The sequence below is a fragment of the Andrena cerasifolii genome, chromosome 8 (assembly GCF_050908995.1).
Source record: "Andrena cerasifolii isolate SP2316 chromosome 8, iyAndCera1_principal, whole genome shotgun sequence".
In the NCBI taxonomy this organism is placed as follows: domain Eukaryota; kingdom Metazoa; phylum Arthropoda; class Insecta; order Hymenoptera; family Andrenidae; genus Andrena; species Andrena cerasifolii.
Genome location: NC_135125.1, coordinates 9574234 through 9598199, shown reverse-complemented (window position 1 = coordinate 9598199; position 23966 = coordinate 9574234). Strand labels below are relative to the sequence as shown.

At 49.3% G+C, this 23966-nt stretch overlaps 2 protein-coding genes across 5 annotated transcripts in view; one reads left to right on the top strand and one right to left on the bottom strand.

Annotated features, from left to right (window-relative positions):
• The window catches only part of Eip74ef (Ecdysone-induced protein E74), a 158378-nt gene that overhangs the window by 110172 nt on the left and 24240 nt on the right, over positions 1-23966 (bottom strand). The window lies entirely within an intron of this gene.
• Positions 146-22750, top strand: Lsm11 (U6 snRNA-associated Sm-like protein LSm11). The gene is made up of 5 exons (XM_076818576.1): positions 146-325; positions 421-487; positions 13421-13554; positions 18264-18402; positions 22398-22750. Exons 1-5 carry the CDS (start codon positions 146-148, stop codon positions 22547-22549), a joined length of 672 nt encoding a protein of 223 aa, XP_076674691.1. The 3' UTR covers positions 22550-22750.

Sequence of the window (23966 nt, the reverse complement as noted above, 5' to 3'; positions counted from 1 at the left end):
TTGAATAAATGACAGTTACAATGGAACTTGAGCATAATAGCTTACGGATCGCGGTATCGATCCAGAACAAAGAATGAGAGAGAGAGAGAGAGAGCGAAGCGAGGTTTAAATCACCCGCTGCAAGTAGGAGACGGACAGTTTAGACATGGCAGACGACGAGAGCAGCACGACGTCCGACGAGAGTCTTGACGCGAAAAGTGAGAAATTCAATCCGATAAAAGCGCTGTACTCGTCCAAGATGCGGCTCTCGTCCCTGAAAGCGCCGATTTACGACAATGTATCCAAGTTCGAATCCATACTGTCCGGTACGTCGGGACAATTGAAAGTGCGTATGCCGTGAGTCACTACGCTCTCGCTGGCTCTCGCCCTACTTCCGACCAGTATTCAGCTCCTCGGTTCTGGTTTCTTTCGTTATTTCAGAAGACCGATAAAACGCCCGACGTGCAGCAAGCGGGACGCTCGAAGCAACGATTTTTACCTCGCCAAGGTAAGGCCTCGTCGTATCTATCGCCCGGTGTCACGCGTCCACGTGACGTTCGTCGCCACCCTCGAGAGTGAGGTTATGTCAGCCGGTCGAGCCAACGTTCCCGTACCCGTCCAGAGATGGCGACCCTATGCAACCCCTGCGCTGCCGGGAGGTCGCAGTTTCATTCATGATAACTCGCACGTGGTATCAAATTTCAATACGCTTACGGTTAGCTAACACTACGAGCCGGTGTGCGTACGCGGAAGTAGAACGGGGAAGACCCGTGAGACTTTGCTGCGAGCCCTTCCGAGCCGGCAAAATAAACACTCTGCAACCCGCGCTATTGTTCCTTAACAAAGTTATCAGAGGTATTTACCCTGAAACCACTAGAATCTTCGCAAAGTTCCAGGGTTTCGACTTCACGGGCGTGGAGGCCTCTGCGCGCTTAGAATTCCCAGCCTAACGAGACTACAGGAAAGGCAATTCCTACGTAACAGCTCTAAAGAGTACACTCGGCGGTTTGAACGTTAGTTATCGACTGGACATCGCCGAGGTAGACCGCTCCATATTCGCGAGATCCTCTCCTATGAATCATTGGGCTGTATTTTTTCATCCCGCCCCCCCCCCTGCTGCCCTCGTCCCTTGCCGTTCTCGCGTTAATAGCGCGAACAAACGACGCCGGCGTTGGACTCTATATCCTAGATATTGGCACACTTTATTTACGATCGCCGACAAATACCACGAAGGCCGCCGCGTCGGTGTGCGCTCGCGGCTAGCTTACTCGCGCGCGTGGTCGCGTGGAATTTGACCTCCGCGAAAGTGCGTCAACTGGTGGAAGGCCCCAGCGCGGGGGAGGGGAGGGGGGCGGAGGTGTCTTCTCATTGTTTCCTTCATTCTCCCGAGCAGCGTCCTTTTATCGCGTGCCTGCGCGCCCGCGGAGCGATCTCTAATGTCGCCGAGACCTTCCCCCGGGTGCGCGTTGTGCAAACGTCGCGGAAGGCCTACCGAAATGTTTCGCAACCGCGGAAGCCCGCGAATCCGTACAGGGTCGCTGGATGCGAAGCTATATCCCCCACGGAGTTTACGTATCCCCAGCTGCTTACCTTCGAAATTCATTATCTACGCTAATCTCACGATAGAACCTGTTACAGGAGACCCACCCCGCCGTATCGCCCCGTCCCCATAGCGCCGCGTGCCTCGATCTAGCCCTCGTCGAAACTTGACCGAAGCTCGCTTCTTAACCGTGATTCTGACACGGTGCCAAGCGAGGTCGGCTTAGATTTTCAGTGAAAGTGGCGCGACGGTTACCGAGCGGCTGGTCTATTCGCAAATGGACAGACGCTTCGGGGGAAGGACACATTCGGTGGTTTCTACCCTCAATGGAATAGCTTTGCTCGCTGCGTCGCGAGCACCTCGCTGATATTCTTTCCACCCCCGTGTTGCGTCGTCCCTGTCCCTACCCCAGCGGCGCACAGTGGAGAAAAAAAATCGGTGCGTCAGCGGCCAAAAATCTATAACTTTTGAACGGATGAAGATAAAGTAATAATTCTTTTTGTTTTAATCAAGTTGATGTGTCCTTCATTAGTTAGGCAGAATTACGTTACTTATATTAAGTAATACTTAATTACATTAACTAATACAATGACATTACTTATGTTATTTCTATTTAATATTAAAAAAATATTTCTTTTGGCCACTCTTCTTGAATATCCTTCCCCTTTTGTTGCAGCCTTAAAGATGATATTAAAGGATCCGATGAAAGTAACAATACGGAAGAGATCTTGATTAACTCTTTGTGTTGATATTTTGAAATATTTTTGCTTTCTCTTTTTGTTAAATAATTAAACTCTGAGTGTTTTAGGATAGAATGATCCAAGTATAGACAGGAACATTTACTTCTAGCTGCAAGCATTCGCCTAGAATATCTTCGAGTTACTTACATTGTTTGAAACAAAAGAATCACCACGTTTCACCGTTCGACTGTTAATGCAGTATTATTATATTATAGAAGTTTAAAGAAAAGTATACAGCTTTGGTGATTGATAAAGTGTGATTTTACTGCGGTGAATTATTCTGAAATACGTTTAATTGAGTTCAATCTGGTGTTCGCATATTAGTTATAAAAATGGAGTATACATATAAAATTTTATTTAATATCTTTATAGAAGAAACTAGTATTAGAAGAATTCCCAATGGCTGGAAACAACTTTCTCCATAAAAGGTCTAAATGAAATAGGCAGTGTACCGATACCGAGCACCTCAAAAGGTCGACCAAAGAAATCGTATGAAGAGAGTGCTGACAGGTCAAAAAGACGAAAAAGGAGTGAAATAAACCAAAATTTATCCACTTTAGAAATAGATATGTCAGAAATTATCATCTCCAATTAAAAAAAAATCACGATTATAAAACAGCATAATTTTTAGAAGCTATCGAAAAAGCAGAGAAATCAGAGATAGATCGGATATATGATGCCATATATCAAAGAAGATATTCAAGAAGAGTTGGCAGAAGAAATTAGGGATATTTTCGAATTTTAAATAGTCATATTGTAAGTAACATTATCGTATTAGTTAATATAATTATGTATTACCACCTATTTTTTCGAACATTGTTGTCACACTGGGTCGATTCGATCCAAGCCAATTTTCAATCAGCTGTTGTTTAAAAACTATCTGTTAAATTAAGTCGCAAATTTGTTTAGATGAAGTTTGAGCATTGTAGAATATATGTCCATCGTTGAAAATTAATATTTAAAGTATCATCGTGTTTAAAAAAATTTTGAAAGAAAAAGTACCTGAAAATTTGTTCGCTTAAAAAAAAATCACTGGGGGAGCGTCCCTGCCTGTAGACGACACACGAAATTACAACTACATGGCACTAGTAGTACCATTTTCAATGATGCCTCAAAGATATTACACCTTAAAGTCAAATTTTGGGTCATTTTGACCCAGTGTGACAACCGAGGGTTAATACAAGTAACGTATTATTATCAAACTAATGAAGGACACACGAACTTCATTAAAGCAAAAAGAATTATCACTTTATCTTCATCCGTTAAAAAGTTCTAGATTTTTGGCCGCTGACGCACCGATTTTTTCCCGCTGTGCGGCGTCTACGCGGGACGCAGACACCGAGGGTCGCGGAAAACTGAACGAAACCGGGGGAGGAACGGGCGCAGGGGGTTGGTCGGGTGCACCGAGGCTCGGTAGACAGAGCTAGTTCCCTTCGTGTTCCACCGGATACCCCGGGGGTATGTATCTATTGGCCGGCAGCCAATTACACGAGGCAGCCGATAAATCACGGATCCCTGACCCAGTGCAGTTTTATATTTACAGGCGACGCTGGTGCGCGTGCGAAGCAGAGAGGAGGAGAGGAGGCGAGCTAGTGTGCGCCAGTGCAACTCGTCGCTGCTGCATTCGCCTGCTCTCCTTCGCTCTTTCGCTCTCTTCTCCTCGCTCTCCGTCCCTCGCACGGCTGTCTATGCGCGAATGTCTTCGCGTGTGTGCGGCGCGTACAGGGTTCTCGTCGCGGCGATGCTCTCTCCCGCGACATCGTGTGGAAAGCCGCGGGAGAGCGAGAGAGAGAGAGAGAGAGAGGGAGACAGAGAGAAACCGAGAGAGGAAAGGGAAGACAGAGAGAGCTCCTCTTTGCAAAGGGGGTGGAGAGGGACTCTCCGCGCGACTGTGTGAGTGAGCGGGGTGGGGTGTAGCGGCGTATACGTACGTAATGCAGCACTTGTTGCGCCCGGGCGTCGACCTCGGACTCAACCCGAGGCTCCGCGCCGGACTGACCGTCTTCTAGACCGAAAATTTTGCACGGCGCGCCGCGTAACCTCGACTGGAGGTCCTTCTGCTTCCGGTCGTTGCATCTCGCGGGACCCCTGTTTATCTCGCTCTCTCTCTCTTTCTCCCACCCTCTCTCTCTCTGTTCTCACTGTTGGGTGGTTCGCGACACCGCATCGCGAAAGTGACATCGATGGTTCGTTTGGGAGATCCGAGGGAAAGGGTTGAAACGAGCAAGTGGTTTCACGGGCGAAAAAGCCTCGACGCTGGAAATCCGAGCGCGATATCGGGATAAGAGGATCGCGGGCTGGACGAGAGTCGCAGCAGCACTTGTTGCGTCCGGACGTCGACCTCGGGGCTCGACTCGAGCCTCCTCAGCTTCGTTCGGCCGGAACTGCGATTTTCACGATCCCGCGAGCACCCAGAACGCGATCGAACCTTGTCATCGTACGTTTCTGCCGGCATTCCCCTCCCCCGCGAGAGGTTGCCGCGATGTATCGCTCGCTGTTCGCCGCGCAAGGAAGAGAAAGCTCGATGAAGATTGCGCGACACGGTCGAGGCTGCGAACGATTTTTCCCCGACCTAGGGCAACGCTGGCGTGCGTCGTTCCTCCGATAACGACGCTCCCAGGAACGTTAGAACGGGGCGACCCGCGAGACCGTCTAGCTAGGTCGATCTCTCGGCGTCGAAACCCCTCCTGGGCGTCTCCTTCGCCGCGCTCTGCCGTTCTGGACGATCCTAGGCTCCGTTCGAGGAACGCGAGAAGGCACCAACACACCGTTTCCCTGCCGCAAACGACGATGCAAAATTGCAAAGCAGGCGGCAGTCGTTCGCCCCGAGTAACGGAATACACGTCGCCGCTGTCCATGTTTTCCCTTCGATCCTCGCCGTGTCGCGCAATATTTATACGCGCCGGTTGTATTCTCCTCTAGAAGAGCTTCCTTTCCTTTTCAATTACCCCCCAGTTTCGCTGGTATCCTCTCCTTCCTCCATTCCATTTCATGTACAACAATGTCAGTTCTTCGTTTCTCATTATTTATTTATTTAACCTATTTATTTAATTATCGCAGGGTAAAACTATACAATACGTCCCATTTGACAAAATGCTCCACCGTTATTTTACGCACACAAACCAGGATGCATCGACGCGATCGTCAGATTCGAACTTACATCAGCCGGCCACAACTGCCGCAATAAAAATGCGGGCAAATATTACGGCTTTTAAAAAAATATAGGGTAAAGTGAACCAGACCTCTCCTAATATGAGACCCCGGCTTATCTTTGCTACAGAACTCTTGAATGCCATAGCGATGCTATTTCTTTACTAACTAACTGTGTATTATTAGTTGTTTTGTCCGCACAGTGGCATTGTAATCAATTGAGGGTCTCGAGCAAGCACATATTTCTGAAATACGTTGCAGAAAGTTTTCGAAGTGGTTCGATTAACTTACAAATACCTCTAAAGTGGTAAGTGTATGATGATTTTCACAAATACTGTTGTATAGTGCTTGCAATGGAGTTTAAGGCTTACTAGTTGTATATCATTAAATGATGAAGACTTAACTTCGAAGCTACTTAGTAGATATCATGTTATTGTTTCCAAATAAGAGACCCGTGAAAGTTCTACTGATGAGAGTAAAGCAAAAATTGTTCCGAGTGATGAATGTGATTAAAAACGAAAATTATGATACAGAATGCTTGTTTTGCACAGGTCTTTATTCTTCAGACGTGCTAGGTGAACAATGTGAGAAATTCAATTTCCTAAGTCACTATTGTTTTTGCGATAAATCCACAAATATATTTCGAAAGTAGACAAACTAACCTCTTTAAATCGTTATTGCCCAAACTTTTTTTCACTACGTTGTTGCTAAATTGAAGCCGGGGCGTTTTGTACACCAGAATTTACAATACGCCCCACTTCAAGAGCATATTTTTCACGAGTAACGTATTTCTTTTCTTTTTCGTGGATAATGGAAATGTCACGCAAATATATGACTACATTACGGGCATCATGGTCCGAGAATGACCTTAATGAAGCAATGGAATAGATTAAAAGTAAAAAAAAAGGGGAATTAATGAAAGTAGCAGAATGTATAACATACCTTGAAAGATCCTAAGAATCATATTCAGAAAAGAAAATTGATAATTGCCAAAAAAACACCAAAGATTTAGCAAAGAATAATCCGAAGAAATAAAAAACCAACAGAAATTCGAATACTACAGGTAGAACTAAACCAAAGCTAAAAGTTGAGAAGGAATTTTCAAAAGAAGACATTTTCGATCAAGATGTTGATAATTGTGTAGAGTGCACCGAGAATTATTATTTAACAAAATCAGAAGAAGACTGAATACAGTGCACATTATGCCACATGTGTTTACATGAGTCCTGTACAATGTACAATCCCCTATGTAATCCTTGCGACAGAAAATTCAAAAGAGAAAATGTAAATAAAAAATAATGTAATAATTTAATCAAGATTGTTCTATTTCTGTTAATAATATCTTTTATAATATATATATCCTATAACATTTTGATAAAAATAATAAAAAGTAATTATTTATGTCGGGGCGTTTTGTCACATAGGTAGGGCGTTTTACCCGACGACTGTGTTACAAAACGCCCCGCATAAAGTTCAGGAAAATGATTATTTACATTTTTCCCACAATTTTGGTGCAGTTGCGAAGAGTAATGAACACTTACTGTGTTTGCACAAAAAATTTAAAGAATCATTAAAAAATATTGGTTTTATAGATGTGTCTTTAAAAGTGGGGCGCATTGTATAGTTTCACCCTTTATCATTAAACTACCTCCTCTCACTCCGTGGTCAATCGAGCAATAGCGATCTACCCACGAGATATCCCAGCGTTTTTATCCCCGGAGCACTGCGAGACGCGGAAGGGTGCTCGCCCAAAGTATCAAGCGACTCCCGCGACCGTGCTTCGAGCGCTTTCGTTCGAGGCTACTGGCGACACCCGGTAGACTGGACGATCCAATTCCTCGGCCGTTCGTCGTGTGCACGTACACCGCCGCCTCGACCTATCCCAACGTAACAGATGACTATCGAGCACGCCGAAACGGTAGCGTTTCTCACCCTCGGAGAATCTAAAACGTCTCCACCGTCCAGTTCCTCTTACGCCCGAACCGATGTCCCTCTGTCGCGCAGAAGGAGTCGAAGGAACTGTTCCGCGCCCCCCCCCCCCTCCCCCCCGCCCCCAGGTAAGATCGATCAACACCAGCCGCGGTCGGTGGGCAAAGACACGCGAGTCACCGCGAAATTATCCGTCGCGACTGTACGTGGAAACGCGCGGAACGATTCGGAGTGACGTTAATTGCGGCCGTCACTCGTCGATTCCCTCCGAGGAAACGAGAAGCACGGTTTTACCGCGAAGAGGAATGCGGCGTGCTTCCTAGATGCATATCAAGCCAGCCGCGACGTCATTGAGAACGATTCGTGAATCCAGCGACGCGACGCAGCGCCGATCTACTTTTTCCCCCTAGCAGCGGCGCGTTGCCCCTGGCTCCGGGGTAAAAGTGATTTCTCCTTTCTTCTGGAATCTCGCCGAGCCTCTTTCAGCGGACTTTCCTGCGGCCGGTTCACGCGGTCGGCCGCGATTTCCCACGCGGTCGCGACCAGGGGCACCGAGTCCCTGGAAACCGGTAAACGCCGCGGAAAACACCGGCATCCCCCTCGAAATTCTCGGTGCGCTCTCCGGGCCGCGGTGGTGTTCTATCCGCTACGCGCGGCACGAAGAAAACAAAGGGACCAACGGCGCGGGAGACGCGGACGAGAAGGGATCGAAAGGGCCTGCTCGCAAAAGTAACAGTACCTACGGATAGTTCGCGTAAAGCAAACTCGCGAGTGAACAAGCCCCGGTCAGCGTTTCCTCGGTCGCGCTCGCGCGCCTCGCGCCAGAGCGCGTGTGTGCGAGGGGACGCGTGTCCCCTCGTACACATCGCCACCCTCCCGTGCACGTGAACGAAAAAACGCCGGCCTGTGTAGGAGAGCGCGTGCGCCTGCGCGCACGTGCAACTCAGTGGAGCATAGGTACGTGTCGCGTGCGCGAGTATTCGCGATTGTGAGAGCATGTTGCACGCGTGTACGTGCACGTACACGGGTGTACGTGTCTGTAGAGAGGTCTGGTGGCTGCTCGGCTGCCTGCCTGCTTGCCTGCCTCGGCTCTCGGGTGCGCTGCCCGCCAGGACGTTGAACCCAGCGCGACTCAACCTGGGGATCATCCGCGGGTACAACCAGGCCTCCTCCTCCATCTCCTCCTTCTCCTACACCTCCTCCTCCGCCACCTCCTTCTCCTCCGAACCCCGCCGCCTCCTACCCCGCAGCTCTTTCTCCTCCGTTGCTTCCACTACCGTCTCCCTTCTCCTTCCCGCCTATCGTCCTCTCTCTCTCTAGCTCCTCTTCGGCCGCTACTCCGTTCCCCGGTGCCACCCTCTCCCTCCGCCGATATTTCGTTCCCTGGCACCGCGACGGGGGTACCGCGTCGCCCCACCTGCCCCGCGCGTTGCGCGAACATTCTCCAGGGGCCGTCGTACCCACCTGCACAGGAGGATCCTCTGCTGCGAGGGACCAAGTGCTCCTTCGCACGCACGGTAAACATTTTTGCAGGTGAACACGTGAGATACCTTGCACGGACGCGAGCCAGCGAACGAGCGAGCCCCGTGGCCATTCGCCACACACACGCGGGCACGCACGTACGCTCGTGTATATGGGGGGACACGATAATTGCCGGTACGCCGCTTTCGACGATTTTCGATCGTCCAGGGGCCACGAGGTTTTATTCCGATTCTTCACGCGTGATTGCAACCCCGCGGTGGCTGCTCTCGGTCCCTGGGAACTCGGAGCGGAACACGGAACCCTCCAGGAAGTCGCTACGGTGGAAGCGAGTCCGATAGCAAGCTTACCCTCCGCGATAAGCTCGCGTACCCACGGGTTTTCGCGACGCGACGACGAAAGAGGATAACGCCGTTTCGCGCCCCCTCCCCCTGCGCCATTCCTTCCCTCCGCGGTTGCGATCCTAACGGTTCCCTCCGCGGTTCAAGCGCACGTGAACGTGCTCCCGGAGTGGCGCGTTATCGCGCCGGCTCGGCTCGGCCCGTTGGTGTGTAACCGCCGATCGGAAAAAGGCTCTCACCGGGCGAGGAGGTGGAAAAAAATGTGACGGCACACGGCGGAGGTGGACCGGGCGTGTTTGCATCGCCTCCTCTCTTCCTCTTTCTCGGCCACCTTTCTCGAGCGTGCGAGATCGCTCGGACCGATTGCATCCTCGCGCGGAGAACGAGAACCGACAGTGGAAAGCGACTATCGTAAACGAAGGAGCCGACCCTTCCGTGGCTCCACTCGATACTCCAGAGCTTTCGCCCGGTATCGCTCGGGTACAGGGTGTTTCTTAGCACGTGGTCTGCCATTAGAAGCTCAGAGCCAGTGAACTGGCTGCATTTGTTCCTTTTGGTACCATCGCAAAGTACCGTAAACTGGGGGAACATTGGCATCTACTTAACATCTATTAAAAATGAAAAGGAAAACAAATTCTATGCATTTTCACACTTGTAGTACGATCACAAGCGATGCGATGTTATAATAGAATATCTAAATCGAATTTAAAAATGTTATTTAAAAAATAAAAAAATATAAATGAGAGGCATTCAACATAAAAAGAAACAAATTTAAGTGTTAATGTAAGTTCAGATGTGGTAACACTTTAGCATCTTAGTGCTATTTATATATGATGTGCCAATGTTACCCCGTAACGACGTAAATTTAACATGTAGGTATTAAAGAACGAAAAGGACATAAATTTTACGCATTTTGACACTTGTAGTACATTCACGAAAGATGCAATGTTATGATAGGATACTTAAAGCAAATGTAAAAATGTTAATTTTTATATAGGGGAAAGGTGGGATACTTGAACAGCTGAAAGTGCCTCAAAAAGAACCATAGAACGACTAATGAAACAGAAAAATACGGCAAGCAAAGTGAGAAGGAAAATCTTTTCTTCAACATCATCATCTTAATCAGATGATATTTAAGTGAAATGTCTTTTAAGAATGCATTTATGTTGTTTTATGTCATAGTTAAATTCTTCGGTTTTATTTTTTCAGTAATTCTTTCAAGTTTGTTATAGTTTACTTTCTTTTTACGATACTCCCTTTACTTCATGTTATTCACGGAGAGAATAAATATTCTTTAGAAATCTAATGTGTTATTTAGTCTTAAAGTTCACTGATCAAGTCTCCCTAACCTTTTGATCAAGTCTCCCCTTCAGTGGGGGATACTTGTGCATAACATCACTGCCAGAAAATGTTGAAATTCAATCATTAAATTTAGTTTTCAGCTCTCAAATTTGTACAAGCATATTGACAATACTCTAAGAATCACAACTTACATAATTAAATGCAAACAAAGCAAACCATTATCATTATTTTAATAAAAAAGCAAAACTGTGATCAACTATCCCACCTTTCCCCTATAGCGAAATCCTCCAAAAACATGCGAATGTTCCCGCAGTTTACGGTACATATTGCTAAGAAATCCAGGTGTAATTTCGGCAATCCAATTCGCGAGCGAGTGACAAGCCTTTGAGCCTCTCGCGAGATCCTGTCCCGCAGGTTCGCGTGAAACGAACGAGCCAGGGGGCCGCCTGTGCACGCTAATCTTCGCGATTAGCCACGCGTGTACCGTAAACAAAGCAATTTCTAATTTCACCGCGGCAGGTGGGGGGCACGCACGGACGCGCTGCCGGTACCCACCGAAAATCCATCGCGGCGCGCGTCGGCCAGCGTCCACGGCTTCGGGGCGCGTATTTTTACTGACGGGCGGGCCGCGTTTCGAGCTTCTCCCATCCGGCGGCTTCTCTCGACTTTTTATTTTTAGAAATCGCCGGCGAACGCGCGCCACCCGTGGTCGAAAAATGCTCGCGCGAGCGGCGCGGTTAGAGTTAGAGGCTAGTCGCCTCTCGTCGAGTGGAATTGGATCGCGACGATAGTGAAAGTGGCGTGCTCGCGAGCGGGTTGGCGCAAGCGCGAGAGGTACACGCGGAAAGGAATAAAGAAAGGTGGAAAAGAAGCGGGCGAGCGCGCTCGGGTGGCAGGGGAGCAGCCGAGTCTGGTGCCTTAAGGTGGATGAAAGTTATCGGAGAAAGCCAATTGGCAGCGTCGAATCCCGCGAGCGCGCCTCGATCGACGGCTTGGCCCCCGGAGTCTCTCGCGCAACTACTCGCTCCTGCGCTCGCGCTCCCGCTCGCCGCTACGTGTGGGTAGGCCGCTCGTGCGAGCGCGCACACCAGCGGAATATAAGTGCACTCGTGTGCAGCGCGTATAGCGGCTAGCCTTTACGTAACTTCGCGGCGTTCCTCTTTCCGCGCTGCACCGACACAGGGACGGACCTACGCTCTAGAGACCCCCACTCGCGCTTCGAACTTCTTTTCCGATTTCCCCAAGTGTCAGAGAATTCGTCGGAGACTGGCTATTGCCGCGTACGAGGTTACTTTCGCTACTCACGTTAGGGTAGAGCTGTTCGAGTACTCGAAAAAAAGCGAGCGGCTCGAAAGAACCAAGAACTCGAATTTTTTCTATCGGCTCGAATAGAACCGAACTCGAATTTTTTCGAGCGGCTCGAATAGAACCGAGAACTCGAATTTTTTCGAGCGGCTCGAATAGAACCGAGAACTCGAATTTTTTCGAGCCAATCATGAACCATATATTTCTTAAGAAATATTATTAAATCACACACACGCGAAAAATTATTTTCAGTAGTTAGAGAATATTTTCATTTGCAATTTACGCTTTAATTACTCACATTATTACGAACCATTATCCAGTAGATAAACATATGTATTCTAAAATATTCGAAACATTCAAGCTTCAAACTACTTGACATACTCGGACTGCTTGGTTCTTTCGGCCCGCTCGGTTCTCTTCGAGCCGCTCGAGAAAATTCGAGTTCTCGGTTTTCTTCGAGCTACACGGTTCTTTCTAGCCGCTCGCTTTTTTCGAGTACTCGGCTCGGCTCGTAAACCGAGTCCCGGCTCGGTCCGAATTTCAAGCCACTCGAATATTCGAGTACTCGAACAGCCCTGCGTTAGAGTCGACTCATTGTGTTTTAAAGAGTCGAGCAGTTAGAGAGCAGCCAGGCTTAGTGTATTACTTATTGATATGGAAAAAGTCCCCCTTCCTATCGAACCACCCTATCCCCCAAACATTCTTACAGACCAGAACGCGAAGCTACTCGCGAAGCCTCAGACCGAGGCGGCCCAGTCATGCACGGTGAATACTTTCGCCGTTACGAATAGTTAACGAAACGTGTACCGGGAGGAAGTTATCCAGGGACGTTCGCGTGCCTTCCAGGCGGTACGTAATTTACCGTAATCAAATATTTATTGCCCGTGGATAACTGTCGCTGGTGGAAGGAGACACGATGTAGCTTTATCGCGGGGAGAGAAAAACGAGACCGTAATTCCGTGGCAACGGAAAGTCTGACTGCGACGAGTCTCGAATCGTACGAGGAGCCTTAAGAATTAAAAGAAACGCATTTAAATCGCCGCCCTTTACCCTCGACTACCTCCTAAACCCTCCACTCGATTCCGACTCGGATTTTTCTGAATGAAGACCAGCCGTTGTGCGTGCTCCGTTCGCGGGAACGGTGCGCGTATGCGTAATGGCTCGTCTGGACGCGCCAGGAAGAAGGAGCAAAAAAGCGGAGAACTAGAAGCACGATGCTATCGACGCGCTTCCCTGCGCGCTCCGTGCTAGGATGAACGATGATTTGCCGGCGAACTCGACGAGCACCGAGTGCCACATAAATTCTTATTAGCACGCCGTTATGGCCGGCTGTAAAAATCTGGCAGGACGTTGCCGAACGCGTCCTCGCTCGTTAGGCTGATAACTATCTCGGCCCGCGACGAGTGCAACCCCTCTTTGCTCTTTAATCAGCCGATCGATACGCGTTTTCCCATCTTTTCCCTTGTTTTCCGCGCGTTGGCAAGCGGATCCTGCCTCCGCTACCCCCGCGACATGCTCGCGTAAAGCCAGAAGCGTGGTTCGACCAGTTGGTCCCGACCATCCAGGTCCTTGACCCTGTTTCACTCGAAGTTCGTCGGACGATAGTGCCTTGGCACGAGCAACTTTCGAGTCAGCGGTCTTTTTATGGTGTGCAGATGCCGTGGCGGGCAGAAGGATGGGAGGGCAAGCACGGAACATAGAGGGAAGGAACGTCCTCGCGAAGATGCAAAAGACCCTCGGCCCGTTAGGAGTGCTCCACGGATACATGGAAGGCCGGACTCGCATTAAGGTAGGTCACGATCTCTCTCTGATACTCGTTTTCGAAAGGGTAATCAATTACCCGGTCCCAGTGCCAAATAATAAACCCAAGGAGCGGCTGGTAACTTTTGGCTGCGAGCACAGTGCGCAACGCTCGCGCCCCCGATTAACAGATCGGAGCATTTTCGTTCCGACGTATTTCTGTGTGGAAAGGGAAGGGTGGAAGATTGTTACAGCCAATGAGGACGTTCGAAACGACAGACAGTGGCGACTCGGCGAGCACGGAGATTCGAGGGTTGCCCCGAAAGCGGCAACGTAAACACTCATGGGTCATTCCGTGCGAACTCGGACAGATTTCGGAGTAAGTTTTCGTAGATTGCTGAAATTTGAATATGTTGTAGTCTTTAGTGACATTTCAACGTAACTCAAAGGATTTTTCGAAATTTTGAAAAATGTCGATTTTACAGCTGTTTGAGGTTAAGGGCTAACTTTTTTTCAATACATTATAGCTATGGAAGTAGTAAACGGATGGAGATGAGCTTTACGATGCTTATGGAGAAGACATTGAAGTTTTAAGAAAGAATTCTTAAAAAGAGAAGTTTTAAGAAAACTCTTACTGTTTTTTATATCCAACATAATACGATATCTGAATTTTTGGTGTTCGCAATATTTTCCTTGAAACGAGGGTGACTTTTAGTTTTTTAAATGGAATGCTATATATTTGATTACCCAATATGAAAGCGACTGTCAAGACAAATTCAACCATATGGTACACTATGACCTTCAAGGCCACACAAGGTTTTATACTTATACTTTATATTTTAAGAAATAATTTTTTCTTAAAACTTCAATGTCTCCTCTATAAGCACCGTAAAGCTCATCTCCATCCGTTTACTACTTCCATAGCTGTAATGTATTGAAAAAAAGGTAGCACTTAACTTCAAACAGCTGTAAAATCGACATTTCTCAAAATTTCGAAAAATCCTTCGAGGCACGTTTAAATATCACTAAAGGCCGCAACATATTCAAATTTCGGCAATCTACGAAAACTTACTCCGAAATCTGTCCAAGTTCGCATGGAATGTCAATACTATCGATACCAGCCCGGAAAAACTTTCGGTGAAGTATCAAATGAACATCCATAATTTCAAAAGTTTAATATCTACAGGTATCGATACATTCGTAAAATATCAAACGAATACCAAACATTTGTAGAAATATGACATGTATATCGGTACTTTCATCAGGTATCAAACGTGTATCGATACTTTCGTGAGGTATCAAACGGGTATTGATTCGGTGTAAGCACTTTTGGAATTGATATCGATTCAAGTAGCATCAGTATGGAAAATTGCTACCAAGTACTTAAAATTTCAATACGTATCGATACTGTCCATTGACTACTTTAATATCGAATTGATTGAATATCATTAATAGTATCGGTATCGGTCAGATCACTACCCCTGGCATTGTGCGCGCGCTCGCACGCACACGCGGCTGACACACTTTCGCGGCCAGGGCGACACGTGCGCCGCGAGCCCTTCAAAGGTGAAGCAGGGGGGTGTGCTGGGAAAAGCCCGAAAGGTACGACAACAGGGGAGAAGGGACTGAACTGTTCGGGTCAACACGCGTCTCCATGGAGACGAGCCAGGGCCCTTCTCGTCCTGCTTACACCCCTGGATCTTCACCGCCAAGGGTCGCCCCTGCAAGGCAAGGTCGCCCATTTCGGCAAGGGCCACTCTCCGTCGGAGCACTCTCGCCCTGTGTACCTCGAGGAATGCGGGGGCTGGCTACTTCATCCACCCGAATCCCGTCCCCAAAAATCAGGGCAGCGTCGCAAGGGCTACTTCGCTCGGTAGAATCTTTCCCCTCTTCGCTCCCCCCAATTCCTATTCTATGGATCTCACGTGGAACTCCAATGCTCCTCTACTTTCGAACACGATTAGCGCCCTAAGGGTGACCCTGCCGATAACGTCCCAACGTCGCACGAAACCTCCGTCCCCTTATCTCTCGAGGTTGCGTAACGAGAAAGCGAGGACGCGCGCCGGTATCAAGCGTTTTTAATCCAACCAGCCCGCGGCGACGGAGGGGCAGGCGGAATATCGCTCGCCTGAGTCAGACACCGCGATCCGATGAAATCACCTGAAGACGTTTCTGGATCGTATCAGACCGCCGACAAAGATCGAATAAATCAACGGACGAAGGTCTTTGTTTGCGTTTTACGCTCATTTACCCGCGCCGCTTCCCTAACGAAGAGAAATCGCGCGCGAACCCACTCCCGTATCCCATTCGAGCCGAACGGTCGGTCGGAAGGAGGGAAAATCCGCTTCCTGGCACTCGCGCGCTCCTTCCTACTTCCATAATTAGGCGATCGCGAGGGAACGGGATGCCCGCGATCGGAAGCAGGAAGTCGCGACCGGTCGATTTTCCCGAACCGAGAGAAACGTCCTGGAAACCGGAATAAAAATATCCGTATCGGTTTTCCTTCGAAAGCCTCGCGGATCCCGTCGATCAGGAGACGGCCCGTCGACGCTATTCTTTGTTTCGCTGGAAACGCCGTGGCATCTTGAGGCGGGCGGGCATCTCGCGGAGAGAAAAAAAGCTAATCGTTAAATTGATGCAATTGATCTTCCTGCGGAAGTGGCGGGCTATATTCGATACTCTCAACGAGCGGAGTCTGCGCTGCTAATTGAGCCTCTCCTTTCCGATCCGAAGCTTTCAATAATAGACGGGAACGCGTTTCCCGCTTAATTACTTTCATTGACTTTCATTCGCCGCGTCGCTCGTCGTTGGTGTCGCGCTGCCGAGTCTCTTCCTCCTTCTATTTCGCGACGCGACGCCTCTGCACAGCCTTCCCGGCTGTTTCTTGAAACCACACCGACCGTCCTTGGGGTACAGATCCTAATCTCCGACCTTCGTATGTGCCTGCATCCGGAAAGAAGATTTTATCTCCGGCGATCGATCGCTCGGCCTTCGGCTGCTCCTCAAATTGCCGAAGAAAGTGCCGTTCTTTTCCACCGGGCCGGTGTCATCTGGGCGCGCGTGGCTGCTGCTCGTTTCGACGCATTCCGGCGCAACGTGGATAATGAACGGTTACGTCACGGTGGACGCGAAAAAATACGGCGACCATCGCCGTTACGCCATTTCTATTATTCTCCGCCTGTTTATTGCTCGGCCGGCTGTCATTTTTCCAGCTTTCTCGGAAAAGCGTCGATGATGCGCGAAAGATGTCCATAGTCCAGCAGCTCGATCGCGGTGCCCGATACCGGCAGAAACGGAGCACAGATGCTTTTCTAGTCTCGAATTTTCCGGTCTAGTTGGAGCGACGAGTGGAGCCTTGGTGTTCAGGCCAAGGAACGATTTTCGATTCCCTTGGAGCTAGGTCGGCTACGGCATTCCGAGTTTTCGTTCACGGTGACGAGCGATCCTTGGGCTGGCGATTAAGCAAATCTATGAACGAGGCGACACCGACGCGGTCGTCCTTCGCGGTTAATCGACGAATCCTGGACCGGCGAGAGGATATGCTTCGAAGGAATCTTGAGGACTCTTAGAGTCGATTCCGGCTACATCTCTAACGACCCTCTCCTTAATGATCTTTCGCGCGTGTGCGTCAGAGTAACGGTGAAAGAGCAAGCCGCTGTATCTCGTACCCTGGTGAAAAGAATATGTAGCACCTGTCTACTTGGTTCCGCTGAAAATCAGCAAACGCGAGCTTGTAGAGAGTCCAGGTTTGCAAATTTAGAGCGAGATCTCGAGCGAGATTCGCGAGCGATCCCACTGGATAGATTCGTCGCGAGATCTCGCAGAAATGGTGCTGAATGGTGGATGAATGCGTGCATCGAGGGGGCGAGAGTGTGTGCGCGCTGAGCGTGCGCGTGTGAGAGAGAGAAACGAGTCACGCAATTAGTTTTCATTGCGACAAAGCCGGGTATATATCAGTGCGAAAGGCATTGAAGGGGGCCTTGCCACGGCCTGCACTTCCGCGTATCAGCCTGCTATCTTGTCTCGCGGGCATATCTACGCGACAAACAACAGGCTCACGCTCGTTTTCTCGTAGACACGGTCGTGCGAGCCGTCATTAATACAATTATCGTCTGGAAAATAGAGGAGTTCGCGTGAGTCGCGCGCACCAACCACTTTCTACGAACCGATTTCTTTGCTATCCGCCGGGGACGACCCGTTTTACAGTTCGATTCCCGCGATTATCTCCATCTTCCCGGAACCGATCCGTGCTCGCGCCAATCTCTCGAATAATACGGAAAGATTCGATCACGCGGCGTACGAAACTTCCCTAAAATTCGCTCCGTGCCCACGCAATCTGCCCTAATCGACCCTCTCCCCCCCACGCTGCTCCCCGTGAGAAAGAAGCCGGGGTAATTAGCCCTAACAAATTATGCACGTACGCCGCGGAGGTGCGTGCAAAAAATCACTCCGGCCGCGGTTTTTCCCCGGGCCCTTCGTTGCAGCGGAGCCATCGATCAACGGCGAGGAGGCAGCAGTGGCGAGGCGCGCGGTGTCCTCTTCATCGCGAGTACGGGCACGTACGATCTGGATCTGGACTCGCGGTACGCTGGTGCGTTTATTTTCGAGCGGCGGGGGGAAAGAGAAGAGGCCGCACGAAGGGAGGAGGCGGCGGCGGGGCACGGAACCTTTACCTGGAACGGTTGAACCGCCGCGGAGCGGGTAACACGAGACTCGCCGCGATTTAAAAGGAATAATCGTTCGTCCTTTGTGCCGAAGGTCTACACGAGGAACGCGCGCGGCATAAGGGGACACGTGGAGGCATACGTGGCCGCCTTCGACAAGCACTGGAACCTCGCGCTCGAGGACTGCTTCGAGGTTTGGAGCCGCAAAGTCAAGAGGAAAGCGCCTGCCCTCGGTATATTCTCACGTTCTATCTCTGTTCACTGTTCCGAGGCGCTCTGCTCCCTTTCTTCGCTCCAATTTCTGTAGTTTCCTGTGTTTCCTGTACCAACTGCCATCTGTCGCCTACTTCTCGCTCCGAACGGCGCGACAAAGCCGCGGTTGAAATACCCGCGATGAATCACAAATCATTGCTATGCTAATACGGTTTATAAAAAGCGGCTGAAAGCTGTAACCTTCGACATTTTTAACACGGCTCGTCCTGCTGTGCCACGAACGGCAAGCGCGAGCTCGCGGTGCAGCCCTGAAAGAACTGAGCCTCCGACAGGCATCCAAGGCTGCTGCTGCTGCTTTGCTAGGAGCTGCCAGGCGGTTCTAAGCAACGCCGCGGGTTCAACGGAAAATCGGCTGACGATCGCTAGAAACTCGCGGCTTTTTCCGCCTCTTCTTATCCTCGCCATTCCTCAGCAAAAAGAACCGGCATTTCTCCCGTCCCTCTCCCACCCTCCGCCGAAAGTTACGCAACCACCCCACCGCGAGCGAACGCTTCTCGTCCGATACGAAACGGGAGAAACGATCATCCGTCATTCGCTCAGGGTTAATCAGATTTCCAACGATTCCGAGGCGCGCCAATCGTTCGGAGTCCGTTCGTCGGCCTCGGATCGCTCCCCGTGGCGGAATATACGAAACGACATGCAAATTTTTAAATTATACATAATGGACGAGTTGCGGCGCGCGCCCGGAATTTTCAACGCGCGATGCTATCGATAGGCGTAGCGATGTTCGCGCGCGTGTACCGCTCTCCGAACCCAATTTAGTCCTTCCTACGCTCGCCTGGCCATGAATGACTCCTACTACTGGCCCCGTGTCAATGGAACGCGTCCGCGCGCCTCGCTGTTTACGAGGCTAATTGACGTGTACGGGGAATAAAAAGTATATAAAAAAAAAATTATGTTAAACGATTTTATTAAAAATGTAGTAAAAAACTAAATTAAAATGCACTAAAAATTAAAAAATTATTCTTTTCTTGTACTTCAATTTTAATGGTGTTAATATCACTTTAAATAAAATCGTGGGGCACGAGATTTCATAGCAGGATATGAATCACCTTAATACAGAAGCAAACATCGAAATGAATTTGTTGTTGGAAAGTTTTCATTCGCATTAATGAAACAAAATATTTTAATTGCGGGATGCAGATTGTAATGTGACAGAAAATTGATAGACTGTAGTCGATGATGTTCCACTTGCCAACCGATTCTTCAACTTCTGGTTGCACATGGAGCCCCACGATTTTAATTAAAGTGATATTCACACCAACAAAATTGAAGTACAAGAAGAGAATAATTTTTTTAGTTTTTAGTGCATTTTAATTTAGCTTTTACTAGATTTTTAATAAAATCGTTTAACATAAAATTTGTTTCTTTATATATTTTTTATTTTCTAGTTTTTAGTGTTTGTGGATTTGCATTTCACAGCTCAGGCTTCTTTACAAATATCTTTTACCGCTGTATACAGTTTAACAGTTTCCTTCAACGCTATGGTGCTACAGTCACTAAAAAATAATTATTTTCTTGTACTACAATTTCGATGGTGATGTACTACGAATGCCTGCAAAGTTTTAGTTTCACTATTCGTACATACGTGACGGATCATTTCTCGATAAATTGTGTATTTTCGGTAATCGCGATGCGACTAGCCTCCCGAACGCAGCGTACTTTTATCGTTTTCGTAAAGAACGCGAGTGGCTGATTTGAAGTCGTTTGGATTTGTGGTTATGAGTTATATTAATTGATGACTGGGTAATTTTATCACCCGCTCGGAGTTAATTTTTTTTTTAAATATTGTATTGCCATCCAAACTACGCAGGCCTGCAAAGCTTCAAGACAATTGGATAGTTGTTGGAAGTGAATTAAATTTGAGTTGCCAGATATGAACCACACAAACATACAAACAAACATACAAACAGAGGATCGAAGCTGAATAAAATCGTTTAAAAACAGTCTCGCTCCTCTGATTGATGCTACGCGACTTTCCTCGCGCGAGCTTCTGTACAGCTGTTGAAAAATCGGCGGGACAGCCGTCAGCGGAGCGACGCGGTTCATCCAGCGACTCGTTCAATCTTTCAACGGCTGCCTCTAATAATAGCCTCTTCTTCCTTTCATTGATCCGTTTCTACCGATTCAACGGTCCCACCATCCGCGGAGGAGCGCTCCGACGGGGATCGATAGGATTGTTGAGCGAGCGCTCTCCGACGCCGCGTATCACTAGCCCCGTTTATTTGCGCCGAAAGGAGGAAGCGCGGCGGGACGAGGGGTCGGCCTGTACAGCGAGGGGATACATCCTGAGGACGCCCCTTTACGCTAGGGGCAAGGACCGACCTTGACTACGTAGTGGTTGCTACGACGTTCGATACAAGGCCCATGTGCCTCGCGCGTCGTTCGTTTCCCTTTTTTTCCCTCTCTCGCTCTCTCTCTCTCTCTCTCTCTCCTCCTTCCTCCTCTCTCCCTCAGCGGGGGCAAAACGCTAGCCGCTAGAACCTTCCGCCTCTCTCCTCGGCTCCTTCTCCGCCTCTTCGCGCTACTCCCGTTTCCCTCTTGCTCGCGCGCCTCTTCCTTCCGTTCCGCGGCTCTTCCTTCTCCTTTCCGCGTTGCAGCACGCGCTGCAACCCCGCGCACAACCTTCGGCGCACGTTTTCATTCATTCGCGTGGTACGCTAGTCCGCACGTGCGTCCGCAATTGCATCTTTTGTCGACGTTTCGCCCGCGCCAGAAACCGTTCAGCTTCGGCTCCCGTTCGTCGTCGAATTCTGGTGAGCGAGCCGGTTGCCTCGCGACGTCCTCTCGCGCGTGCACGGGTGCCAGCCGACAAATTTTCGCGTTCCTCGGGATTTACTGGCGCCCCGGCAATCAATCATGCCCCGCGGCTAACGTCCGTCGTGTACTTTTGAATCGCCCCGATCGAGTGTCGCTCGCGATTCAACCCGAGATCACGAGCCCCCGGCGAAGACCACGCGAGCCTCGAGGAGATCGATCCTCGCGACACCACCCACGGAGCTTTATCGCCCGTGGATCAACGGAACCCTTCCACCTACCTCTCGATACAGACCTCACCCTCCGCGCGAGATAAAAATCTCGATAGCTACTCCTGACGAGCTCGTAAATCAACGAAATGATTCAACGGTTTTTACCGTCCGAGTGGTGGGCGGCGGGGAGTGGAAGATTAATTAATTCGTGCGGAACCGCGACAACGGAAGAAGGGGCGAGGAAGAAACGGGGTACGACGTGCCTCTGTGTGCGTGTTGTTCGCTCGAGTCTAAAAGGGTATCCCCCTCCCGGGAACAGTAATCGCGGTACACCGAGTTCAGGGTTAGTTGGCCTACTGACGTACTTTAGGATATCCTGAGGGGTCGAGAGGTCGTTGATACGAGGCGGCGAGGGTGGCAGGCCGAGCGACCTTGAAGAGCAACTTCCAGGATCGATGTCTGCCCGAGTACACGTGTCCCGGCGACTCCTCGTGCTCGGCTGCTCCCTCCTAACCGTATCGCCCTACGCCCTACGCCCTTCTGTTTCCCCTCCAGAGAAAGAGAGCGAGAGAGAGAGAGAGAGAGCCGGACACGTGCCAGCACATAAACAACCTTTCGAGACTTACCTCGTGACCCGTCCACCTTCTCTCTTCCTCTGTTCGCGGTTTCTCCGTGACGTCAAACCCCGTATTTCTTTTCGTTATTCCACCCTCTATCACCGATACATGCATCGCTACTGAAACTTCGACTATGTACCTCCCGGAGTGATCCACTTCCATTAGACATTTTGCGTTCGAGTGTCTAATATCTCGAGCTTGTACCCGCGACGCGTAAAAGTTGTATTAAACTGTATGCTCAGCTCGGAAGGGTTAGATACGACGTTCATGCTAACTTTGGCAGAGAGAAGTCTCGAAGGGTTTCGAGTGCGAGTTTCTAGGAATCTCCGTGTAGGATTTTAAAAATGTTTCACGATGCCAATCCATTAGGTGGTGCGCCGTGCTTGGCGAGGACGTTGGAAGACTCGGCGCCCAAGGTGGTCGTGAGGAAGATCGAGGGGAAAAGGGAGACCTTGGAGAGACACGTGCCGCAAATGCTGCTGAGGGGAGAACAGGTCGCTATAATCGTCAAAATCAATTGAGCCGGTGAATACGTCCAGGCAGCGGACGGGAACGGACACCCGGCGACGTCACTCCATTCCTCGTCGCGACGCATCGAGCTGTGCGTAACGACCGAAGGACGACGGCGGGATATCTCCGTCGACGGTGTTATTTTTATTTCCCTTCATCGTCCACCCACGCTATTTGTACATCCCTGCCAATAAACCACGTTCCTACCGTTCGATCGTTGAAAAATCGTCTCGAGTCGCTAGATCGCGGCCACCCGAAGCCCGCGAGTCCGTCGGGCTATGACTTTCTCGCGCTGGACGGCAAGGACTGCCTCGGAAAAAGAAGTTAATCTACATCGGCGTTTGGCCTTCGTGGCGGTGTCTAGTCGAAGAGAGCGAGAGGGTGACTCTAGTGGGGATCGAGATAGAAGAGAGAGAGAGAGAGAGGGGAAGGGTGGCGGGAAGAAAAAGCACGCCGCTACCGCGCTGATAGGTCCGGCTAATCCGCAGCGTGACCATCGACGAGGAAGTTGTACAGAAGAAAGTAAATTCGTAATTGTTCTGGCTGCATGGTGTCGCTGCTGTAACTAACTCGCCACGAACACGGTCGTGTTTTTTCTTCGGCGATGCTTGTTGCACGCCGGTCGCCTCTTTCTCTATTTCCCTCCCACTCTCCCTTTCTCTGTTTCTTTCGCGTGCCCGCGCGGAATGCGCATCCTGGGAAATAAGAAAGTTTCGGTGGATCAGAGGGACCCTTATAGGCGATGCAACGACCGTCACGAGTACGCGAGCAGTCGGCGTCCAATTCGCCAGGGTTCATTGCTCTGTTATCCAAAGATTGGTAGATGCTTTCCTTTGGGAGGAAGACTGGAGCTCCTATTCCGAAGATGAGGTGAAAACGCGACCAAGTGCGAGTTCGCGCAGCTGAGAAACACGCGTCTCGGCCGCCTAGTCATTAAATTTCGAACGATTTTCCCTGTCAGCCCAGGGGGGACAACGGAACGAGCGTCCCCTCGCACAGTGGGGAAATTTCGCGATTTTATGGCCAAAACTACAAAACTAAATTTTTCAATTCGACAAAATAAATGCAAATGTCAATTGAAGAACTAATATGAGTATCAAATGCCACCAATTTTACTGTTAAATGTTGTAATACAAAGCTCGTGTAGACTCTCAAATATTTATGTTCAAGTGAGGTTAGAACGATCGCAAAGAATTAATCTAAATTTTCAAGTTGCTTATATTGTGTTATCCAAAGATCTGAAAATAATTTCAAGGCATGAATTCAATTCCTGGTGGTGCGTAAGATATCATTTTGTCCTCAAAATAATTATGTTTCGGTTTTTAATACGTAATTTATACAATTTTTAAAGTAGTGTTTTACAAATAACCTTTTCATATAAGAATCAATTTTCACTACATAAAATAGTTATCAATCCCATAATATCCT